Source organism: Phaenicophaeus curvirostris, unplaced genomic scaffold (genome assembly GCF_032191515.1).
Source record: "Phaenicophaeus curvirostris isolate KB17595 unplaced genomic scaffold, BPBGC_Pcur_1.0 scaffold_68, whole genome shotgun sequence".
NCBI classification, from domain to species: Eukaryota; Metazoa; Chordata; class Aves; order Cuculiformes; family Cuculidae; genus Phaenicophaeus; species Phaenicophaeus curvirostris.
In genome coordinates this window covers 161,898-178,273 of record NW_027206690.1, presented here as the reverse complement: position 1 = coordinate 178,273, position 16,376 = coordinate 161,898, and the positions used below count along the sequence as shown (strand labels likewise).

At 57.9% G+C, this 16,376-nt stretch overlaps 1 protein-coding gene across 3 annotated transcripts; it reads right to left on the bottom strand.

The window, feature by feature from the left end:
* Positions 1-2,011: 2,011 nt before the first annotated feature.
* LOC138734151 (ranBP-type and C3HC4-type zinc finger-containing protein 1-like) lies at positions 2,012-15,981 on the bottom strand. 3 transcript variants are annotated; one of them, XM_069881726.1, is made up of 14 exons: positions 15,719-15,981; positions 14,756-14,930; positions 13,979-14,080; positions 11,568-11,709; positions 10,261-10,351; positions 9,060-9,339; positions 8,293-8,414; positions 7,219-7,392; positions 6,067-6,227; positions 5,198-5,309; positions 4,641-4,820; positions 4,144-4,242; positions 3,111-3,254; positions 2,012-2,809 (listed from the first exon to the last, which is right to left on the bottom strand). In XM_069881726.1, the coding sequence occupies exons 1-14, from the start codon at positions 15,968-15,970 to the stop codon at positions 2,729-2,731; spliced, it is 2,115 nt and encodes a 704-aa protein (XP_069737827.1). In that variant the 5' UTR covers positions 15,971-15,981; the 3' UTR covers positions 2,012-2,728. The 3 variants fall into 3 exon arrangements, with proteins under 3 accessions (XP_069737827.1, XP_069737829.1, XP_069737830.1); XM_069881728.1 differs by lacking the exon at positions 3,111-3,254; XM_069881729.1 differs by lacking the exon at positions 7,219-7,392.
* Positions 15,982-16,376: the final 395 nt, after the last annotated feature.

The following is a 16,376-nucleotide window of genomic DNA, read 5'->3' as shown; positions in this document are numbered from 1 at the left end:
CCCTATGCAGTGCTACAGACTGGGAGAAGTCTGTCTAGAAAGCTGCCTGGAGGAGAGGGACCTGGGGGTGTTGGTTGACAGCGACTGACCATGAGCCAGCAGGGGCCCAGGTGGCCAAGAAGGCCAATGGCATCTTGGCTTGGATCAGAAACGGTGTGACCAGCAGGTCCAGGGAGGTTCTTCTCCCTCTGTACTCGGCACTGGTGAGACCGCTCCTCAAATCCTGTGTTCAGTTCTGGGCCCCTCACCACAAGAAGGATGTTGAGGCTCTGGAGAGAGTCCAGAGAAGAGCAACAAAGCTGGTGAGGGGGCTGGAGAACAGGCCTTATGAGGAGCGGCTGAGAGAGCTGGGGGTGTTTAGCCTGGAGAAGAGGAGGCTGAGGGGTGACCTCATTGCTCTCTACAACTACCTGAAGGGACGTTGTAGAGAGGAGGGTGCTGGCCTCTTCTCCCAAGTGACAGGGGACAGGACAAGAGGGAATGGCCTCAAGCTCCGCCAGGGGAGGTTTAGGCTGGACGTTAGGAAAAAATTCTTTACAGAAAGGGTCACTGGGCACTGGAACAGGCTGCCCAGGGAGGGGGTTGAGTCACCTTCCCTGGAGGTGTTTAAGGCACGGGTGGACGAGGTGCTGAGGGACATGGGTTAGTGTTTGGTAGGAACGGTTGGACTCGGTGATCCGGTGGGTCTCTTCCAACCTGGTTATTCTGTGATTCTGTGATCTGCTGTATTTAGGTGGATTTTTAGGGGTTTTGGGGGGCATTTGTTGTATTTAAGTGGGTTTTTAGTGTATTTAGGGGTCATTTCTTGTATTTAGGTGGGTTTTGGGGGGCATTTGTTCCATTTAGGTGGATTTTTAGGGGTCCTTTGGTGTATTTAGGTGGGGTTTTAGGGATTTTTAGGGACATTTTCTATATTTAGGTAGGTTTTTAGGGGTATTTGATGTATTTAGGAGGGGTTTTAGGGGGTATTTGATATATTTACATGGGGTTTTAGGGGTTTTTAGGGGCATTTGTTGCATTTAGGAGGATTTTTAGGGGTAATTTTTTGTATTTAAGTGGGTTTTGGGGGGCATTCGCTGCATTTAGTTGGGTTTTTAGGGGTTTTAGGGGGCATTTGGTGTATTTAGGTGGGGTTTTAGTGTATTTAGGGGTCATTTGTTGTATTTAAGTGGGTTTTTAGGGGCATTTGCTGTATTTAGGTGGGGTTTTAGGTGTCTTTTGTTATGTTTGGGTGGGTTTTTAGGGTTTTTTAAGGGTCCTTTGTTGTATTTAGGTGGGTTTTTAGGATTTTTAGGGGCATTTGTTGTATTTAGGTGGGTTTTTAGGGGTTTTTTGTTTTATTTAAGTGGGTTTTTAGGGGTTTTAGGGGGCATTTCTTGTATTTAGGTGGGTTTTTAGGGGTCATTTGTCCTATTCAAGTGGGTTTTTAGGGGTTTTAGGAGTCATTTGTTCTATTTAGGAGGGTTTTTAGGGGTCCTTTGTTGTATTTAAGTGGGTTTTTAGGGGGTTTAGGGGTCATTTCTTGTATTTAGGAGGGTTTTTAGGGGGCATTTGTTCTATTTAGGAGGATTTTTAGGGTCCTTTGTTGTATTTAAGTGGGTTTTTAGGGGATTTTTGGGGTCATTTCTTGTATTTAGGTGGGTTTTTAGGGGCCATTTGTCCTATTTCGGTGGGTTTTCGGGGTTTTTAGGGGCGATTTTCCCCATTTCGAGCTTCTTTTGGGGCTCTTTGTCACCCTGACCCCCCTTTTTCCCCGCAGGGACCCCCGCCACCATGTCTCATATCGCCAAGGACGTCTGCACCTTCCTGCGCTGGGCGGCCGAGCCTGAGCACGATCACCGCAAGCGAATGGGATTAAAGGTTTTTCGGGGGGCTCCGACCCATCCCCTTCCCCCCCCCCACCTGGGGCACCTCCTGACCCCCCTTTTTTTCCTTCCTACCCCCCCAGATGCTGCTTCTCGGGGCTCTCCTGGCCCCCCTCTCCTATTACGTGAAGCGGCACAAGTGGTCGGTGATGAAGAGCCGGAAGATGATTTATCGGCCCCCCAAGTAGAAATTAAATAATAAAAAAAAAGGGGGGTTGGAAAATGTGGGGGATCCCCCCCCCAAAACCAGGTCCCATAGAGGGAGCCCCGAGCTCCATCGCGGGGTGGAAATACAGGATTCGTTCCAGGGAGGAGGTTGAGGAGCTGGAGGGATCCGTGGGGTCTGAGCCGTGGGGTGGGATCCGTGGGGTGGGATCCATTCCCTGGGGTCTGGGCTGTGGGGCGGGATCCGTGGGGCGGGATCCGTGGGGTCTGAGCTATGTGGTGGGATCCGTGGGGTGGGATCCATTCCCTGGGGTCTGAGCCGCGGCGTGGGATCCATGGCGTGGGATCCGTGGGGCGGGATCCCTGGATCGGGGTGCGTGGGGCGCTCTCTGTGCTGCACACGGTGGGTTTATTGGTCGCCTCCGGAGCCACCGACCCCGTCACGGGGCCACCAGCAGCGTCTCCGGGGCCACCAGCAGCTCCTCTGGGGCCACCAGCAGCTCCTCTGGAGCCACCAATATGTTCTCTGGGGCCACCAACAGGTTCTCTACAGCCACCAACAGCTTCTGGGTGCCCATGGTGGCATCTCCAGCTCTCCCAGTGGTGTCTCCGGGCTCTCCGGTGGCCGTGGTGGCATCTCCAGCTCGCCGGGAGGTGTCTCCGGGCTCTCCGGTGGCCGTGGTGGCCTCTCCGGGGGGTCAGTGGCAGTTGTGGCACTGGGGGTGGCAGCGCTGGCCCGACACGTTGCAGCGGCAGCCGCCGCTCGTGTCACCCGGGCCCTGGGGGGGGACACGGGGGTCAAGATCAGGGTCAAGGTTGAGGTTCTGGTTGGGCTGGGGTCAAGGTTGAGGTTGAGGTCAAGGTTGAGGTCAAGGTTGAGGCTGGGGTCGAGGTTGGGGTCAAGGTTGAGGTTGGGGTCAAGGTCAGGGTGGGGCCTGTGGGGTGTCCCAGTGTACCCAGTCCCCTCCCAGCACCCCCAGCCTCTCCCAGTCTCCCCTCCCAGTGCCCCCAGCCCCCTCCCAGTCCCTCCCAGTCCCTCCCAGTCCCTCCCAGTGCCCCCCAGTGCCCCGTGTCTCTCACCGCGGGTCCCCACCGGGGCCCTTTGGTGACCCAGCAGATCTCGGTTTGGCAGAGGCGGCAGCGCAGCCAGTCGCACCCGTCCCGCTTCTGCACCACCACGGCACAGCCGGGGCAGCGCATGGCGTCCCCGCGCTGCACCAGGGTCTGCGGGCACCCGAACCCGGCCCGGTGACACCAGAACCCATCATGGTGGCACCAAAACCCAGCCCGGTGGCACCAAAACCCAGCCCGGTGGCACCCAATCCCTCCTCTCGACACCAAAATCCATCCTGGTGACACCAAAACCCTCTTCTAGACACCAAAACCCATCCCAGCGACACCCAAACCCGGCCCGGTGACACCAGAACCCATCATGGTGGCACCAAAACCCAGCCCAGTGGCACCCAATCCCTCCTCTCGACACCAAAATCCATCCCGGTGTTACCAAAACCCATCCCAGTGACACCAAAACCCATCATGGTGAGACCAAAACCCAGCCTGGTGACACCAAAACCCAGCCTGGTGACACCAAAACCCAGCCTGGTGACACCAAAATCCATCCCAGTGACACCAAAACCCATCCCAGTGACACCACAACCCTCTTCTAGACACCAAAACCCAGCCTGGTGTCACCAAAACCCATCCCGGTGACACCAAAACCCATCCTGGTGTTACCAAAACCCACCCCGGTGACACCTAGACCCTCTTCTAGACACCAAAATCCATCCCAGTGTCACCAAACCCCATCCCGGTGACATCAAAACCCATCATGGTGACACCAAACCCCATCATGGTGACATCAAAACCCTCTTCTAGACACCAAAACCCATCCCAATGACATCAAAACCCAGCCCAGTGGCACCAAAACCCATCGTGGTGACACCAAAATCCATCCCAGTGACACCAAATCCCATCCCAGTGACACCAAATCCCATCCCAGTGGCAACAAAACCCATCCTGGTGTCACCAAAACCTTCTCAGTGACATCAAACCCCATCCCGGTGCCACCAGACCCCATCCCGGTGTCCCCAAGCCCCTGGTGGTGGCCCCCGACCTGCAGCATGGCGTTGGTTTGCCGAGCGGCCGCGTCGTCCTGGGCTCGAGCTTGGAGATCGTCCTGGTACTGGCGGCAGTTCTGGCCCTCGTGGATGGCCTGGAGGGCGAGAGACGGCACCGGTCGGCACCGCGAGGGGCTCCGAGAAGGTGGAGGTGGAGATGGAGCCACTCAACAGCTCCAGGGGCACCTCCAGGGGCACCTCCATGGTCCCAGGACCCTCTGGAGAAGGTGGAGATGGAGATGGAGCTACTCAACATCTCCAGGGGCACCTCCAGGGGCACCTCCATGGATCCAGGACCCCCTGGAGAAGGTGGAGATGGAGATGGAGCCACTCAACAGCTCCAGGGGCACCTCCAGGGTCACCTCCATGGTCCCAGGACCCTCTGGAGAAGGAGGAGATGGAGATGGAGCCACTCAACATCTCCAGGGGCACCTCCAGGGTCACCTCCAGGGTCACCTCCATGGATCCGGGCCCCCCAGGAGAAGACTCTGACCTTGCAGAGGAGGCAGTTGAGGGCCTGGCAGATGGGACACCGGAACTCGTTGACCGAGTCCTCGTAGAAGCACCAACCGCGGCAGTCGGGCGTCCGGCAGTGGAAGCTGTTGGGGCTTCTCCTCTCGGCCAGGACCAGGCTCCTCTCCAGGAAGAGCCGGTACTCGTCCGGGGACACCAGCTGGAAGGGCAGGAGACACCTCAGGGACCTCCTGGAGACCTTCCGAGTCTCTAATTCAAGGGGTTGGGGTGGTGGAACCTTGGAATCTTGGGTTGGAAGGGTCTTCAAGACCATCTAGAGACCTTCTGAGTCTCTAGTTCAATGGGAAGAGGTGGTAGAACCTTGGAATCTTGGGTTGGGTTGAGTTGGAAGGGACCTCAAAGCCCTTGAAGGTCCAGATCCACCTCCTGATGGATCCACGTGGGGTGGGTTGAAGGCCACGTGGGGTGGGTTGAAGGCCTCCTAGATCCCTCAGGAGGTGGATCTGGACCTCCAAGGGCTTCAAGGTCCCCTCCCGACCCCTCCTGGTGGCCCCAGCTCCAGGGGGACCTTCTCACCGCCCGGATCTCGCGTTCCTGGAGGTGGCTCCCGCAGGCGTAGGACTCGTCGCGGAAGGGACAGGCCACCAGCGGCTCCTCGCTGTGGTTGATCACCTGGCGGAGACATTCCCTGCAGAAGAAGAAGCAGAAGGACCTCAGGTGGCCACCACGGAGCTCTGGGGGGTCCCCATGGAGATTTTGGAGCTCGGGGTGGTCCCCATGGAGCTACGGGTGGTCCCCATGGAGATTTTGGAGCTCCAGGTGGTCCCCATGGAGCTCTAGGTGGTCCTCATGGAGGTTTTGGAGCTCTAGGTGGTCCCCAAGAAGCTCCGAGTGGTCCCCATGGAGGTTTTGGAGCTCTAGGTGGTCCCCATGGAGCTCTAGGTGGTCCTCATGGAGGTTTTGGAGCTCTACGTGGTCCCCATGGAGCTCTAGGTGGTCCCCATGGAAGTTTTGGAGCTCTGGGTGGTCCCCATGGAGCTCCGGGTGGTCCCCATGGAGGTTTTAGAGCTCTAGGTGGTCCCCATGGAGGTTCTGGAGCTCCGGGTGGTCCCCAGGGAGCTCTGGGTGGTCCCCAGGGACGTTTTGGAGCTCAAGGTGGTCCCCGTGGAGCTCCAGATGGTCCCCATGGAGCTCTAGGTGGTCCCCATGGAGTTTTTGGAGCTCCAGGTGGTCCCCATGGAGCTCCGGGTGGTCCCCATGGAGGTTTTGGAGCTCTGGGTGGTCCCTGTGGAGCTCTAGGTGGTCCCCATGGAGCTCCGGGTGGTCCCCATGGAGGTTTCGGAGCTCTGGGAGGTCCCCATGGAGGTTTCGGAGCTCGGGGAGGTCCCCATGGAGGTTGTGGAGCTCGGGGAGGTCCCCGGGAGGGGCGCGGTGGCCGCGGTTACCTGCAGAAGCTGTGGAGACACTCGCGGAGGAGGACGCCCTGGCCCGGGGGGACCAGGCGGCAGCAGATGCGGCACTCGAGGGGCTCCCTGGTGGCCACCAGGACCTCCTGCTCCAGCTCCAGCAGCTGCTGCAGGTTCTCCTGCCGCTCGGCCTCCAGCGCCTGCCGGACAAGGACCAAGGTCACCTCGGAGTGGCCACCAGAGCCCTCAGAGGGGCCACCAGGGCCCTAGAGGGGCCACCAGGGCCCTCAGAGTGGCCACCAGGGCCCTCAGAGTGGCCACCAGCCCCTTGGATCCATCTCCAGGTCCTCAAGATCCATCACCACGTGACTTGGTGGGAAAAGACCTTGGAGATCATCAAGTCCAACCCTCAAGTGGCCACCAGAGCCCTCAGAGTGGCCACCAGGGCCCAACTCTGAGACCCTAAAGTCCAAGACCCCAACTGGAGGATCTTTCAGGTCCTTCCAACCCAACTGGAGGATCTTTCAGGTCCTTCCAACCCAACTGGAGGATCCTTAAGTACCTTCCAACCCAACTGGAGGATCTTTAAGGTCCTTCCAACCCAACTGGATGATCCTTAAGGTCCTTCCAACCCAATCGGAGGATCTTTCAGGTCCTTCCAACCCAACTGGAGGATCCTTAAGGTCCTTCCAACCCAACTGGATGATCCTTAAGGTCCTTCCACCCCAATCGGAGGATCTTTCAGGTCCTTCCAACCCAACTGGAGGATCCTTAAGATCCTTCCAACCCAACTGGAAGATCCCTAAGGTCCTTCCAACCCAACTGGAGGATATTTGAGGTCCTTCCAACCCAACTGGAGGATCTTTGAGGTCCTTCCAACCCAACTGGAGGATCCTTAAGGTCCTTCCAACCCAACTGGAGGATCCTTAAGGTCCTTCCAACCCAACTGGAGGATCTTCCAGGTCCTTCCAACCCAACTGGAGGACCCTGAAGGTCCTTCCAACCCAACTGGAGGACCTTGAAGGTCCTTCCAACCCAACTGGAGGACGTTGAAGGTCCTTCCAACCCAACTGGAGGATCTTTCAGGACCTTCCAACCCAACTGGAGGATCCTTAATGTCCTTCCAACCCAACTGGAGGATCTTTCAGGCCCTTCCAACCCAACTGGAGGATCTCTGAGGACTTTCCCCACCTCGTGGTACTTGCGGGTCTCCTCCTGCTCCTGCCGCATCCTCCAAAGCTCCGACTCGTCCGGCTGGTGGCCCCCGGGGACGGAATAATCGGCGGGACGATGGGAGCTGCACATCTCGCAGCCGGGACGCGTCGGCTTGTTGATGAACGTGCACTGGGGGCACGACCAGCCCAACTGGGAGGGGGGCGCTTAGACTGGTTTGTACTGGGAGGGAGGGCCCGGCCCCAGCTGGGGACACGAGGAGCGGGACTGGGGGGACACGGAGGGATCCGGAGCCGGAAAAAGGGGGCGGGAAGCGGGATTGGGACGCGGGAAGAGGCTCCGACCCGGCCCAGAACCTTCAAACTGGGAAAAGAGGGAGAATAGAGCCCAGTGATACTGGTTTGTACTGGGATTGAGAGCCCAGTCCCAGTTGGGGACACGAGGAGCGGGACTGGGGGGACACGGAGGGAGCGGGAGCCGGAAAAAGGGGTCGGGAAGCGGGATGGGGACGCGGGAAGAGCCTCCGACCCGGCCCAGAACCTTCAAACTGGGAGGATGGAGCTCAAATAGGGATGAAGGTTACTGGTTTGTACTGGGATTGAGGTCCCAGTCCCAGTTGGGGACACGAGGAGCGGGACTGGGGGGACACGGAGGGAGCGGGAGCCGGAAAAAGGGGGCGGGAAGCGGGATTGGGACGCGGGAAGAGCCTCCGACCCGGCCCAGAACCTTCAAAGTGGGAGGATGGAGCCCAGTGATACTGGTTTGTACTGGGATTGAGGTCCCAGACCCAGTTGGGGACACGAGGAGCGGGACTGGGGGGACACGGAGGGAGCGGGAGCCGGAAAAAGGGGTTGGGAAGCGGGATTGGGATGCGGGAAGAGCCTCCGACCCGGCCCAGAACCTTCAAACTGGGAAATAAAGGAAGGACTGAGCCCAGTGATACTGGTTTGTACTGGGAGGGAGGGCCCGGCCCCAGCTGGGGACACGAGGAGCGGGACTGGGGGGACACGGAGGGAGCGGGAGCCGGAAAAAGGGGGCGGGAAGCGGGATGGGGACGCGGGAAGAGGCTCCGAGCGGGGCCACGGGTCCCACCTGCGCTGGAGAAGGAGGATCGGGAGCAGCCGGGGGGGATCCGAGGTCTCGGAGCTGGAGGGAATCCAGGGCCTGGTTGGTCTCCGCGAGGTCCAACCTCCTCCCGGCCTCGTTCCCGAAAGCTGGAGGAGAAAAAGAGGGAAGCGGGACGTGAAAACCAAGCCTGGAGACCACCTGGAGACCCAAAACCTCATCCTAGAGTCTCCATTCCCGCTCCCATGGACCCCAAAGTGGGATTAGAGGAGCTCCTGGAGCTTCTGAAATGGTTTTCCAGGCTCCAAGTCATCCTGGAGAGGCCGTTCCACCTTCTCCAGGGGAGCAGGAGGAGCTGAGAAGCTCCTGTGTCCTCCAGACCAGGTGGAGACCACCTGGAGACCCCAAAACCTCATCCTAGAGTCCCCATTCCCACTCCAATTCATCCAAATATGGGATTAGAGGAGCTCCTAGAGCTTCTGAGATGGTTTTCCAGGCTCCAAGTCATCCTGGAGAGGCCGTTCCACCTTCTCCAGTGGAGAAGAAGGTTCTGAAAGGTCCCTGTCCTCTCCAGACCACACAAAGACCACCTGGAGACCCCAAAACCTCATCCTAGAGTCTCCATTCCCACTCCCATGGATCCAAATATGGGATCAGAGGAGCTCCTAGAGCTTCTGAGACGGTCTCCAGCAGCTTCTCCAGCAGAGAAGAAGCTTCTGAGAAGCTCCTGTCCTCTCCAGACCCGGTGGAGACCCCCAACCCCCATCCTAGAGCAGAAGGTGGTGGCCCCAGACCTGGTTTGGAGGAGGTCCTGCTGGGGCAGGTGTTGTATTTGCGGCTCTGCTCCCCGAGGTCGCTGGAGAAGGAGGAGACGGAGCCGAGGAGCAGGCGGGCCTGGTCCTCCTCGTAGCGTTGGCGGGTCAAGTGGGCCGCCTTGGCCGAGAGGAGGTAGAGGAAGGCCACGTCCCCGTCGCGGCGGATGCCGTAGGAGGCCACCGTGCGGTCGTCCACGCAGAGACACTGCCCGATGATCCAGCGCTGGAGCAGGGGGTGGAACCCGTAGTCCTGGAAGATCTGGGAAGAGGCCAAGAAGGTCAAAAACATCCAAATAAAGAGGTGGAGAACGAGGTTTTCCCAAGAGGTTTGGAGCCTGGAGGACGTCGGGATGGGAAGGAGGAGGGTCTGGTGAGGATCGCGTGGTGGGACTTGATGGAGAAGCAGGAGAACCGGAGCTGAGGAGGCTCCAAAGAGGGAGAGGAGAAGGTTGGAGACTCCAGGAGGACCATGAAGGTCCAAAAGGGATCAGAAGGGTCTTCGCTTGCTGGGAATGGAGCTTGTTCCACAAAATCTGTGGAGCCACCATGGCCTGGAGGACACTGGGAGGGGCCTAGAGGACACCGGGAGGGGCCTGGAGGACACCGGGAGGGGCCTGGAGGACACCGGGAGGGGCCTGGAGGACACCGGGAGGGGCCTGGAGGACACCGGGAGGGGCCTGGAGGACACCGGGAGGGGCCTGGAGGAGGTTCTCCTGCTGCTTCCATGGTGGAACTCAAGGGAGAAGCAGGAGAACCGGAGCTGAGGAGGCTCCAAAGAGGGAAAGAAGAAGGTTGGAGACTCCAGGAGGACCATGAAGGTCTAAGAGGACACTGGGAGGGGCCTAGAGAAGGTTCTCCTGATGATCCCATGCTGGAACCCATTGGAGAAGCAGGAGAACCGGAGCTGAGGTGGCTCCAAAGAGGGAGAGGAGAAGGTTGGAGAGACCAGGAGGACCATGAAGGTCTAAGAGGACACTGGGAGGGGCCTGGAGGACACTGGGAGGGGCCTGGAGGAGGTTCTCCTGATGATCCCGTGGTGGAACTCAAGGAAGAAGCAGGAGAACCAGAGCTGAGGAGGCTCCAAAGAGGGAGAGGAGAAGGTTGGAGAGCCCAGGAGGACCATGAAGGTCTAAGAGGACACTGGGAAGGGCCTGGAGGAGGTCCCCGTGCCCCCTCGTACCTGCTGCTTGAGCTCCTCGATGGTCGTGTGAGCCTGGACCTGGATGGTGATGTTGGCAGAAGAGGTGGAGTCCTCCACGCCGACCTTCATGCTGGAGGAGGAGGAGAGAGGACGTTAGGAAGCTCGGTTCTCCCGCTTATTCCTCGTTCCAGCCTCATCCCAGAAGCCTCCAGAGAAGCTGGAGGTCGAGGAGACCTCTTGGAGCTTCAAGGAGACCTCTCGGAGCTTCAAGGATGACGGATCCTCCCTCAGATTGGTCCCAAAATCCAGCGCTTCCCAAGTTTTGGAGCCTCCTAGAGCTCCTCAACCCCCTGGAGACCACGTCAACCTTCTCCTCGTGGAGAAACCTTCAGAGAATCATGGAAGCAGCAGGTTGGAGAAGCTCCATAGGGTCAGAGTCCAACCATCCCACAGGTTCCTCACACGTTCTCCAGCTTCTTCTCCAGCTTCGTTGCTCTTGGCTGGACTCGCTCCAGCCCCTCAAGGTCCTTCTTGGGGCGAGGAACCCAAAACCGAGCTCGGATTTGGAGATGGGGCCTCACCGAGTCCAGAAGAACCTCCCTGGCGCTGCTGGTCACCCCGTTTCTGCTCCAAGCCAAGATGCCCTCGGCCTTCTCGGCCACCTGGGCTCGTGGTCAACCAACCCCCCCAGGTCCTTCTCCTCCAGGGACCTTTCCAGCTGCTCTTCTCCAAGCCTGGAGCTGCTCAGGGTTGAGATCCAAGAGCAGGACCCGGCGTTTGGCCTGGTTGAACCTCATCCCGTGGATCCAAGCTGTCCAGGTCCCTCTGGAGAAGCTCAAACCCCCTCTGGATCATCTCCTTGTGGACTCGGTGAGGTCACACCTTGACTCTTGGCTTGAGTTTTGGGTTCCTCGCTCCAAGAAGGACCTTGAGGGGCTGGAACGAGCGCAGAGAAGAGCGAGGAAGCTGGAGAAGAAGCTGGAGAAGGTGTGAGGAACCTGGGATGGTTCCTCCTGGAGACCTCGTCGCTCTCTCCAACCCCTTGGAAGGAGGTTGTGGAGAGGAGGGAGCCGGGATCTTCTCCCAAGGGGCTTGGAAAAGCATCTCAGGAGGGTTCCCAGAGAGGAACCGAGAGCAACGAGGTTGGAGAAGGACCCAGAGGGTTGGAGAGAAGCCACCCCAGCACGGGATTGATGGGAACGGGGGGAGGAGATGATCCTGAGGGTCTTCTCCGACCTCGAGTCTCCACGGTTTTATGATTCGAGGAGACATCAGGGTCCTGGGGGAGCCAGGAAGGGCCGTGGAGGAGCTGGAGGGGCTGGAAGAAGGTGGTGGGAGCTGCTCACCAGATGGAGTCGGGGGGGTAGGTGGATTCTCTCCAGAGGATGCGGAGCGGGGCCTGCTGGCGCGCCAAGGCCACCGCGGAGCGAGCCGCAAGGTCCTCGTCCCCACACTCGATGGCCTCGCAGAGCTGGAGAGCCAGGTCCTCTGCGGAGGAGGAGAAGGAGAAGGGTCAAGAGGAGAGGCCTCTCGGAGATGTTGCTGAGAAGTTTGGAATTGGAGGACCTCGAAGGTCCTTCCGGCCCAACCGGAGGACCTCTGAGGTCCTTCCGACCCCAACTGGAGGAGCTTCAACGTCCTTCCGACCCCAACTGGAGGATCTTTAAGGTCCTTTCCAACCCAAACTATTCTAGGATCTAGTTGGAAACGTTCCTCCACCAACTTTCCACAAAAAAAGCATCGACTTTAAACCAAAAAGCATCATTTCCTGAAAAAAAATTACGTTTTCCAACCCAAAATGTGGATTCTCCCCAAAAAGCCCTCGATTCTCCCCAAAAAGCCCTCGATTCTCCCCAAAAAGCCCTCGATTCTCCCCAAAAAGCCCTCGATTCTCCCCAAAAAGCCCTCGATTCTCCCCAAATCCCTCAATTTTCCACAAAACCCATGGATTTGCTGGAAAATAAATGACGTTTTCCCACCCAGAACACATCGATTCCCCATGAAAAGCGTCGATTTTCCACCAAAAAAGGCACCGATTTTCCGCAAAAAAAAAGCATCAATTTTCCACAAAAAAACCCTTTAATTTTCCACAAAAAAACCTGTTAATTTTCCGCGAAAAAAACTTTATTTTTTCACAAAACCCCTCTATTTTTCACAAAAAAACCCTCAATTTTCCACGAAAAAAACTCAATTTTCCGCAAAAAAACCCCTTTAATTTTCCGCAAAAAAAACCCCTTTAATTTTCTGAAAAAAACCCTTTATTTTTGCACAAAAAAACCCTCAATTTTCCGCAAAAAAAACCCTTTAATTTTCTGCAAAAAAAAACCCTTTAATTTTCTGAAAAAAATCCTCAATTTTCCACAAAAAACCCTCAATTTTCCGCAAAAAAAACCCTTTAGTTTTCCGCAAAAAAAACCCTTTAATTTTCTGAAAAAAAACCCTTTAATTTTCCACAAAAAACCCCTCAATTTTCCGCAAAAAAACCTCAATTTTCCGCAAAAAAAACCCCTTGATTTTCCACAAAAAAACCCTCCTCGATTTTCCACAAAAAAAACCCCTCGATTTCCACAAAAAGAAACTTGATTTTCCACAAAAAACCCAATTTTCCACAAAAAAACCCCCTTGATTTTCCACAAAAAAAACCCTTGATTTTGCACAAAAAAACCAATTTTCCACAAAAAAAACCCAATTTTCCATAAAAAAACCCCAATTTTCCATTAAAAAAACCCCAATTTTCCATAAACCCCCCTCAATTTTCCACAAAAACCCCTCAACTTTCCACAAAAAACCAATTTTCCACAAAATCCACTGATTTCCCATGAAAAAAATTCTGTTTTCCTAACAAAAAAAGCGATTTCCCACCAAAAAAACCCAATTTCACATGAAAAAAAAGCCAATTTCCCACAAACAATGAGGTTTCCCCGTGAAAAACGTTGATTTCCTGCAAACCCAGTTGATTTCACACCAAAAAAATTAGATTTTTGTATCAAAAAATGCTGACTTTGCACAAAAAGCCGCCATTTCCCATGAAAAGGCACCGAATTTTCTGGGAAAAAGTCAATTTTTCATGGAAAAAAGTTGATTTTTAGCAAAAACCATCGATGTTCTGCTAAGAACGTGGGTCCTGGAGGCACCTCAGCTCCTCCGGGGCCACCTCAGAGCCCTCCGGGGCCACCTCAGAGCCCCCCGGGGCCACCTCGAGCGCCTCCGGGGCCACCTCAGAGCCCTCCGGGGCCACCTCAGAGCCCTCCGGGGCCACCTCAAGCGCCTCCGGGGCCACCTCAAGCGCCTCCGGGGCCACCTCAGAGCCCTCCGGGGCCACCTCAGGCTCCTCCGGGGCCACTTGAAATCCCTCCGGGGCCACCTCAAGCGCCTCCGGGGCCACCCCAGAGCCCTCCGGGGCCACCTCAGCGCCCTCCGGGGCCACCCCAGAGCCCTCCGGGGCCACCTCAGAGCCCTCCGGGGCCACCCCAGCGCCCTCCGGGGCCACCCCAGCGCCCTCCGGGGCCACCTCGAGCGCCTCCGGGGCCACCCCAGCGCCCTCCGGGGCCACCTCAGAGCCCTCCGGGGCCACCTCGAGCGCCTCCGGGGCCACCTCAGAGCCCTCCGGGGCCACCTCAACGAATCCAGAGTTGGATTTTATGACCCTAAAGGTCTTCTCCAAGCTCAATTCCATGAGAAAGGAGCTTGGAGGGTCTCAACCGCGTCTCCCGGTGGCTTCTTGGAGAAGAAAAGAACCAAGAACCATCTCCCTCACCTTTCTCCGCGAGCTCCGAGGCCGGATCCGCCTCGGGATGGGGGTCGGAGGCGGAAGAAGGTGGTGGGGACGAGGCTTGGGGCGCTGGAGACGTCTCAGAAGCTGTGGAGACATCAAGAACATCATCAGCGCTCGCCAATCGTCCTCCCAACGGAGAAGACAATCCGGGAAGACGCGGAAACGAAGGGAAGAGGAACCCGAGAACGTTTCCAGAGGCGGAAAATCCAGAGGGAGCTGGAGAAACGGGGGCTGGAGAACCTCAGGAGAAGCCTAACGTGAGTTCTTCAAGCAGATTGAGGTTCTCCAAGCTCCATCCCACCTGGGATCTTCAAGAGATGGAGCTTCTCCCTCTCCAACCACATCCAGGATCTCCAACCACATCCAGGATCTCCAAGCTCCATCCCATCTGGGATGTTCCAGGTCTTTCCAAGCCCAACCGGAGGACCCTGAAGGTCCTTCCGACCCAACCGGAGGACCCTGAAGGTCCTTCCGACCCAACTGGAGGACCCTGAAGGTCCTTCCGACCCAACCGGAGGACCCTGAAGGTCCTTCCGACCCAACCGGAGGACCCTGAAGGTCCTTCCAAGCCCAACCGGAGGACCCTGAAGGTCCTTCCAAGCCCAACCGGAGGACCCTGAAGGTCCTTCCAAGCCCAACCGGAGGACCCTGAAGGTCCTTCCAAGCCCAACCGGAGGACCCTGAAGGTCCTGCCAAGCCCAAGAACTCCACGATTCTCCACCAATCCCCCCAGGGCCTCCAGGTCCAAGCAGCTCGGACCTTTCTGAGCTTCCCTCAAGGAGCTGCTGAGGATCGTCCACCACTTCTGGGCCTCCCGTTCCTCCTCGAAGTTGAGGATCACGGGATCTTCTGGAGAAGTCGGAACCCTCAGCTCGTGGCACGTGGGGCTCCGGACGCGGTAGGAGATGTCAGAGAGGTTGAACTCGACGAGGTTCTGCGGGAAGAAGAAGGAAAAGGATGGAAAGGGGGCTTGGAAGAGAATTGGGGGACACGGAGCTTCTCCGGGGCTTGGAAGGCCTTAAAGATCCTCCAGTTGCGGTTGGAAGGACCTTGAAGCTCCTCCAGTTGCGCTGGAAGGACCTTGAAGCTCCTCCAGTCGGGCCGGAAGGACCTTCAAGCTCCTCCAGTCGGGCCGGAAGGACCTTCAAGCTCCTCCAGTCGGGCCGGAAGGACCTTCAAGCTCCTCCAGTCGCGCTGGAAGGACCTTCAAGCTCCTCCAGTCGCGCTGGAAGGACCTTCAAGCTCCTCCAGTCGCGCTGGAAGGACCTTCAAGCTCCTCCAGTCGGGCTGGAAGGACCTTCAAGCTCCTCCAGTCGCGCTGGAAGGACCTTCAAGCTCCTCCAGTCGCGCTGGAAGGACCTTCAAGCTCCTCCAGTTGGCTTGGAAGGACCTTCAAGCTCCTCCAGTCGCACTGGAAGGACCTAAAAGATCCTCCAGCTGGGTTGGAAGGACCTTAAGGATCTTCCAGTTGGAGTTTCCAGCCCCGCGGACCCCGTTAACCCCCCAAAACGATCGTTTCCAGCCCCATCGACCCCGTTAACCCCCCAAAACGATCGTTTCCAGCCCCATCGACCCCGTTAACCCCCCAAAACGATCGTTTCCAGCCCCTCAGACCCCGTTAACCCCCCAAAACGATCGTTTCCAGCCCCATCGACCCCGTTAACCCCCCAAAACGATCGTTTCCAGCCCCACGGAGCCCGTTAACCTCCCCTCAGGCCTCACCTCGCCCCCAGGAGCCTCCGTTCCCCTCAGTCCGAGGCGGAAGCGGCGCCTCCCGCCGGTGCCCGGTTGGACGCTGAGCTGGAGCCGGAGGGAGGAGGCGGCGGGGAGCGAGGGGAGGCGGGAGGGCTCGGCCAGCCCCGCCCGCACCGCCATTAACACCGTGGGAGGAGAAGAAGGAGAAGGAGGAAGAGGCGCCGCCGCCTGAGGCCCCGCGGCCACCGGAGAAGGAGCGGGAGCCCCGGGCAGCGCCATCCCTGCTACTTCCGGCGCGAGCGTGACGTCACTTCCGGTCACCGCCCCTCCCTCCTCCCCGCGCTTTGAGTGACGGGCGCTTCCGTCCCGCCCTCCGCGTGCCTTTTGTCCCTCGCAGCCAATCAGAGCGCGGAGCGACGCGAGGGGGCGGGGCTTAATATGATTGACGTGCCTTATAGCCAATAGAAGCATAGGGAGCGTTGATTGACAGCTCGTTCAGCCAATGGGAAGCGAGGAAGGCGGTGGGGGGGGGGGCGGCCCGGACCGGGAAGGGCGGCGGGTGGGGCCTGTCCGCTTGTTGTCGTCCGGGAGCTGGGAGGGGGAGAAGCGGCGCTCAAGCCCCGAGGGAGCCGGCAGGTGCCGCTCAGCCGCTCGTCCCGAGCTTTTGAGGCTGGGGGAGTGGGTT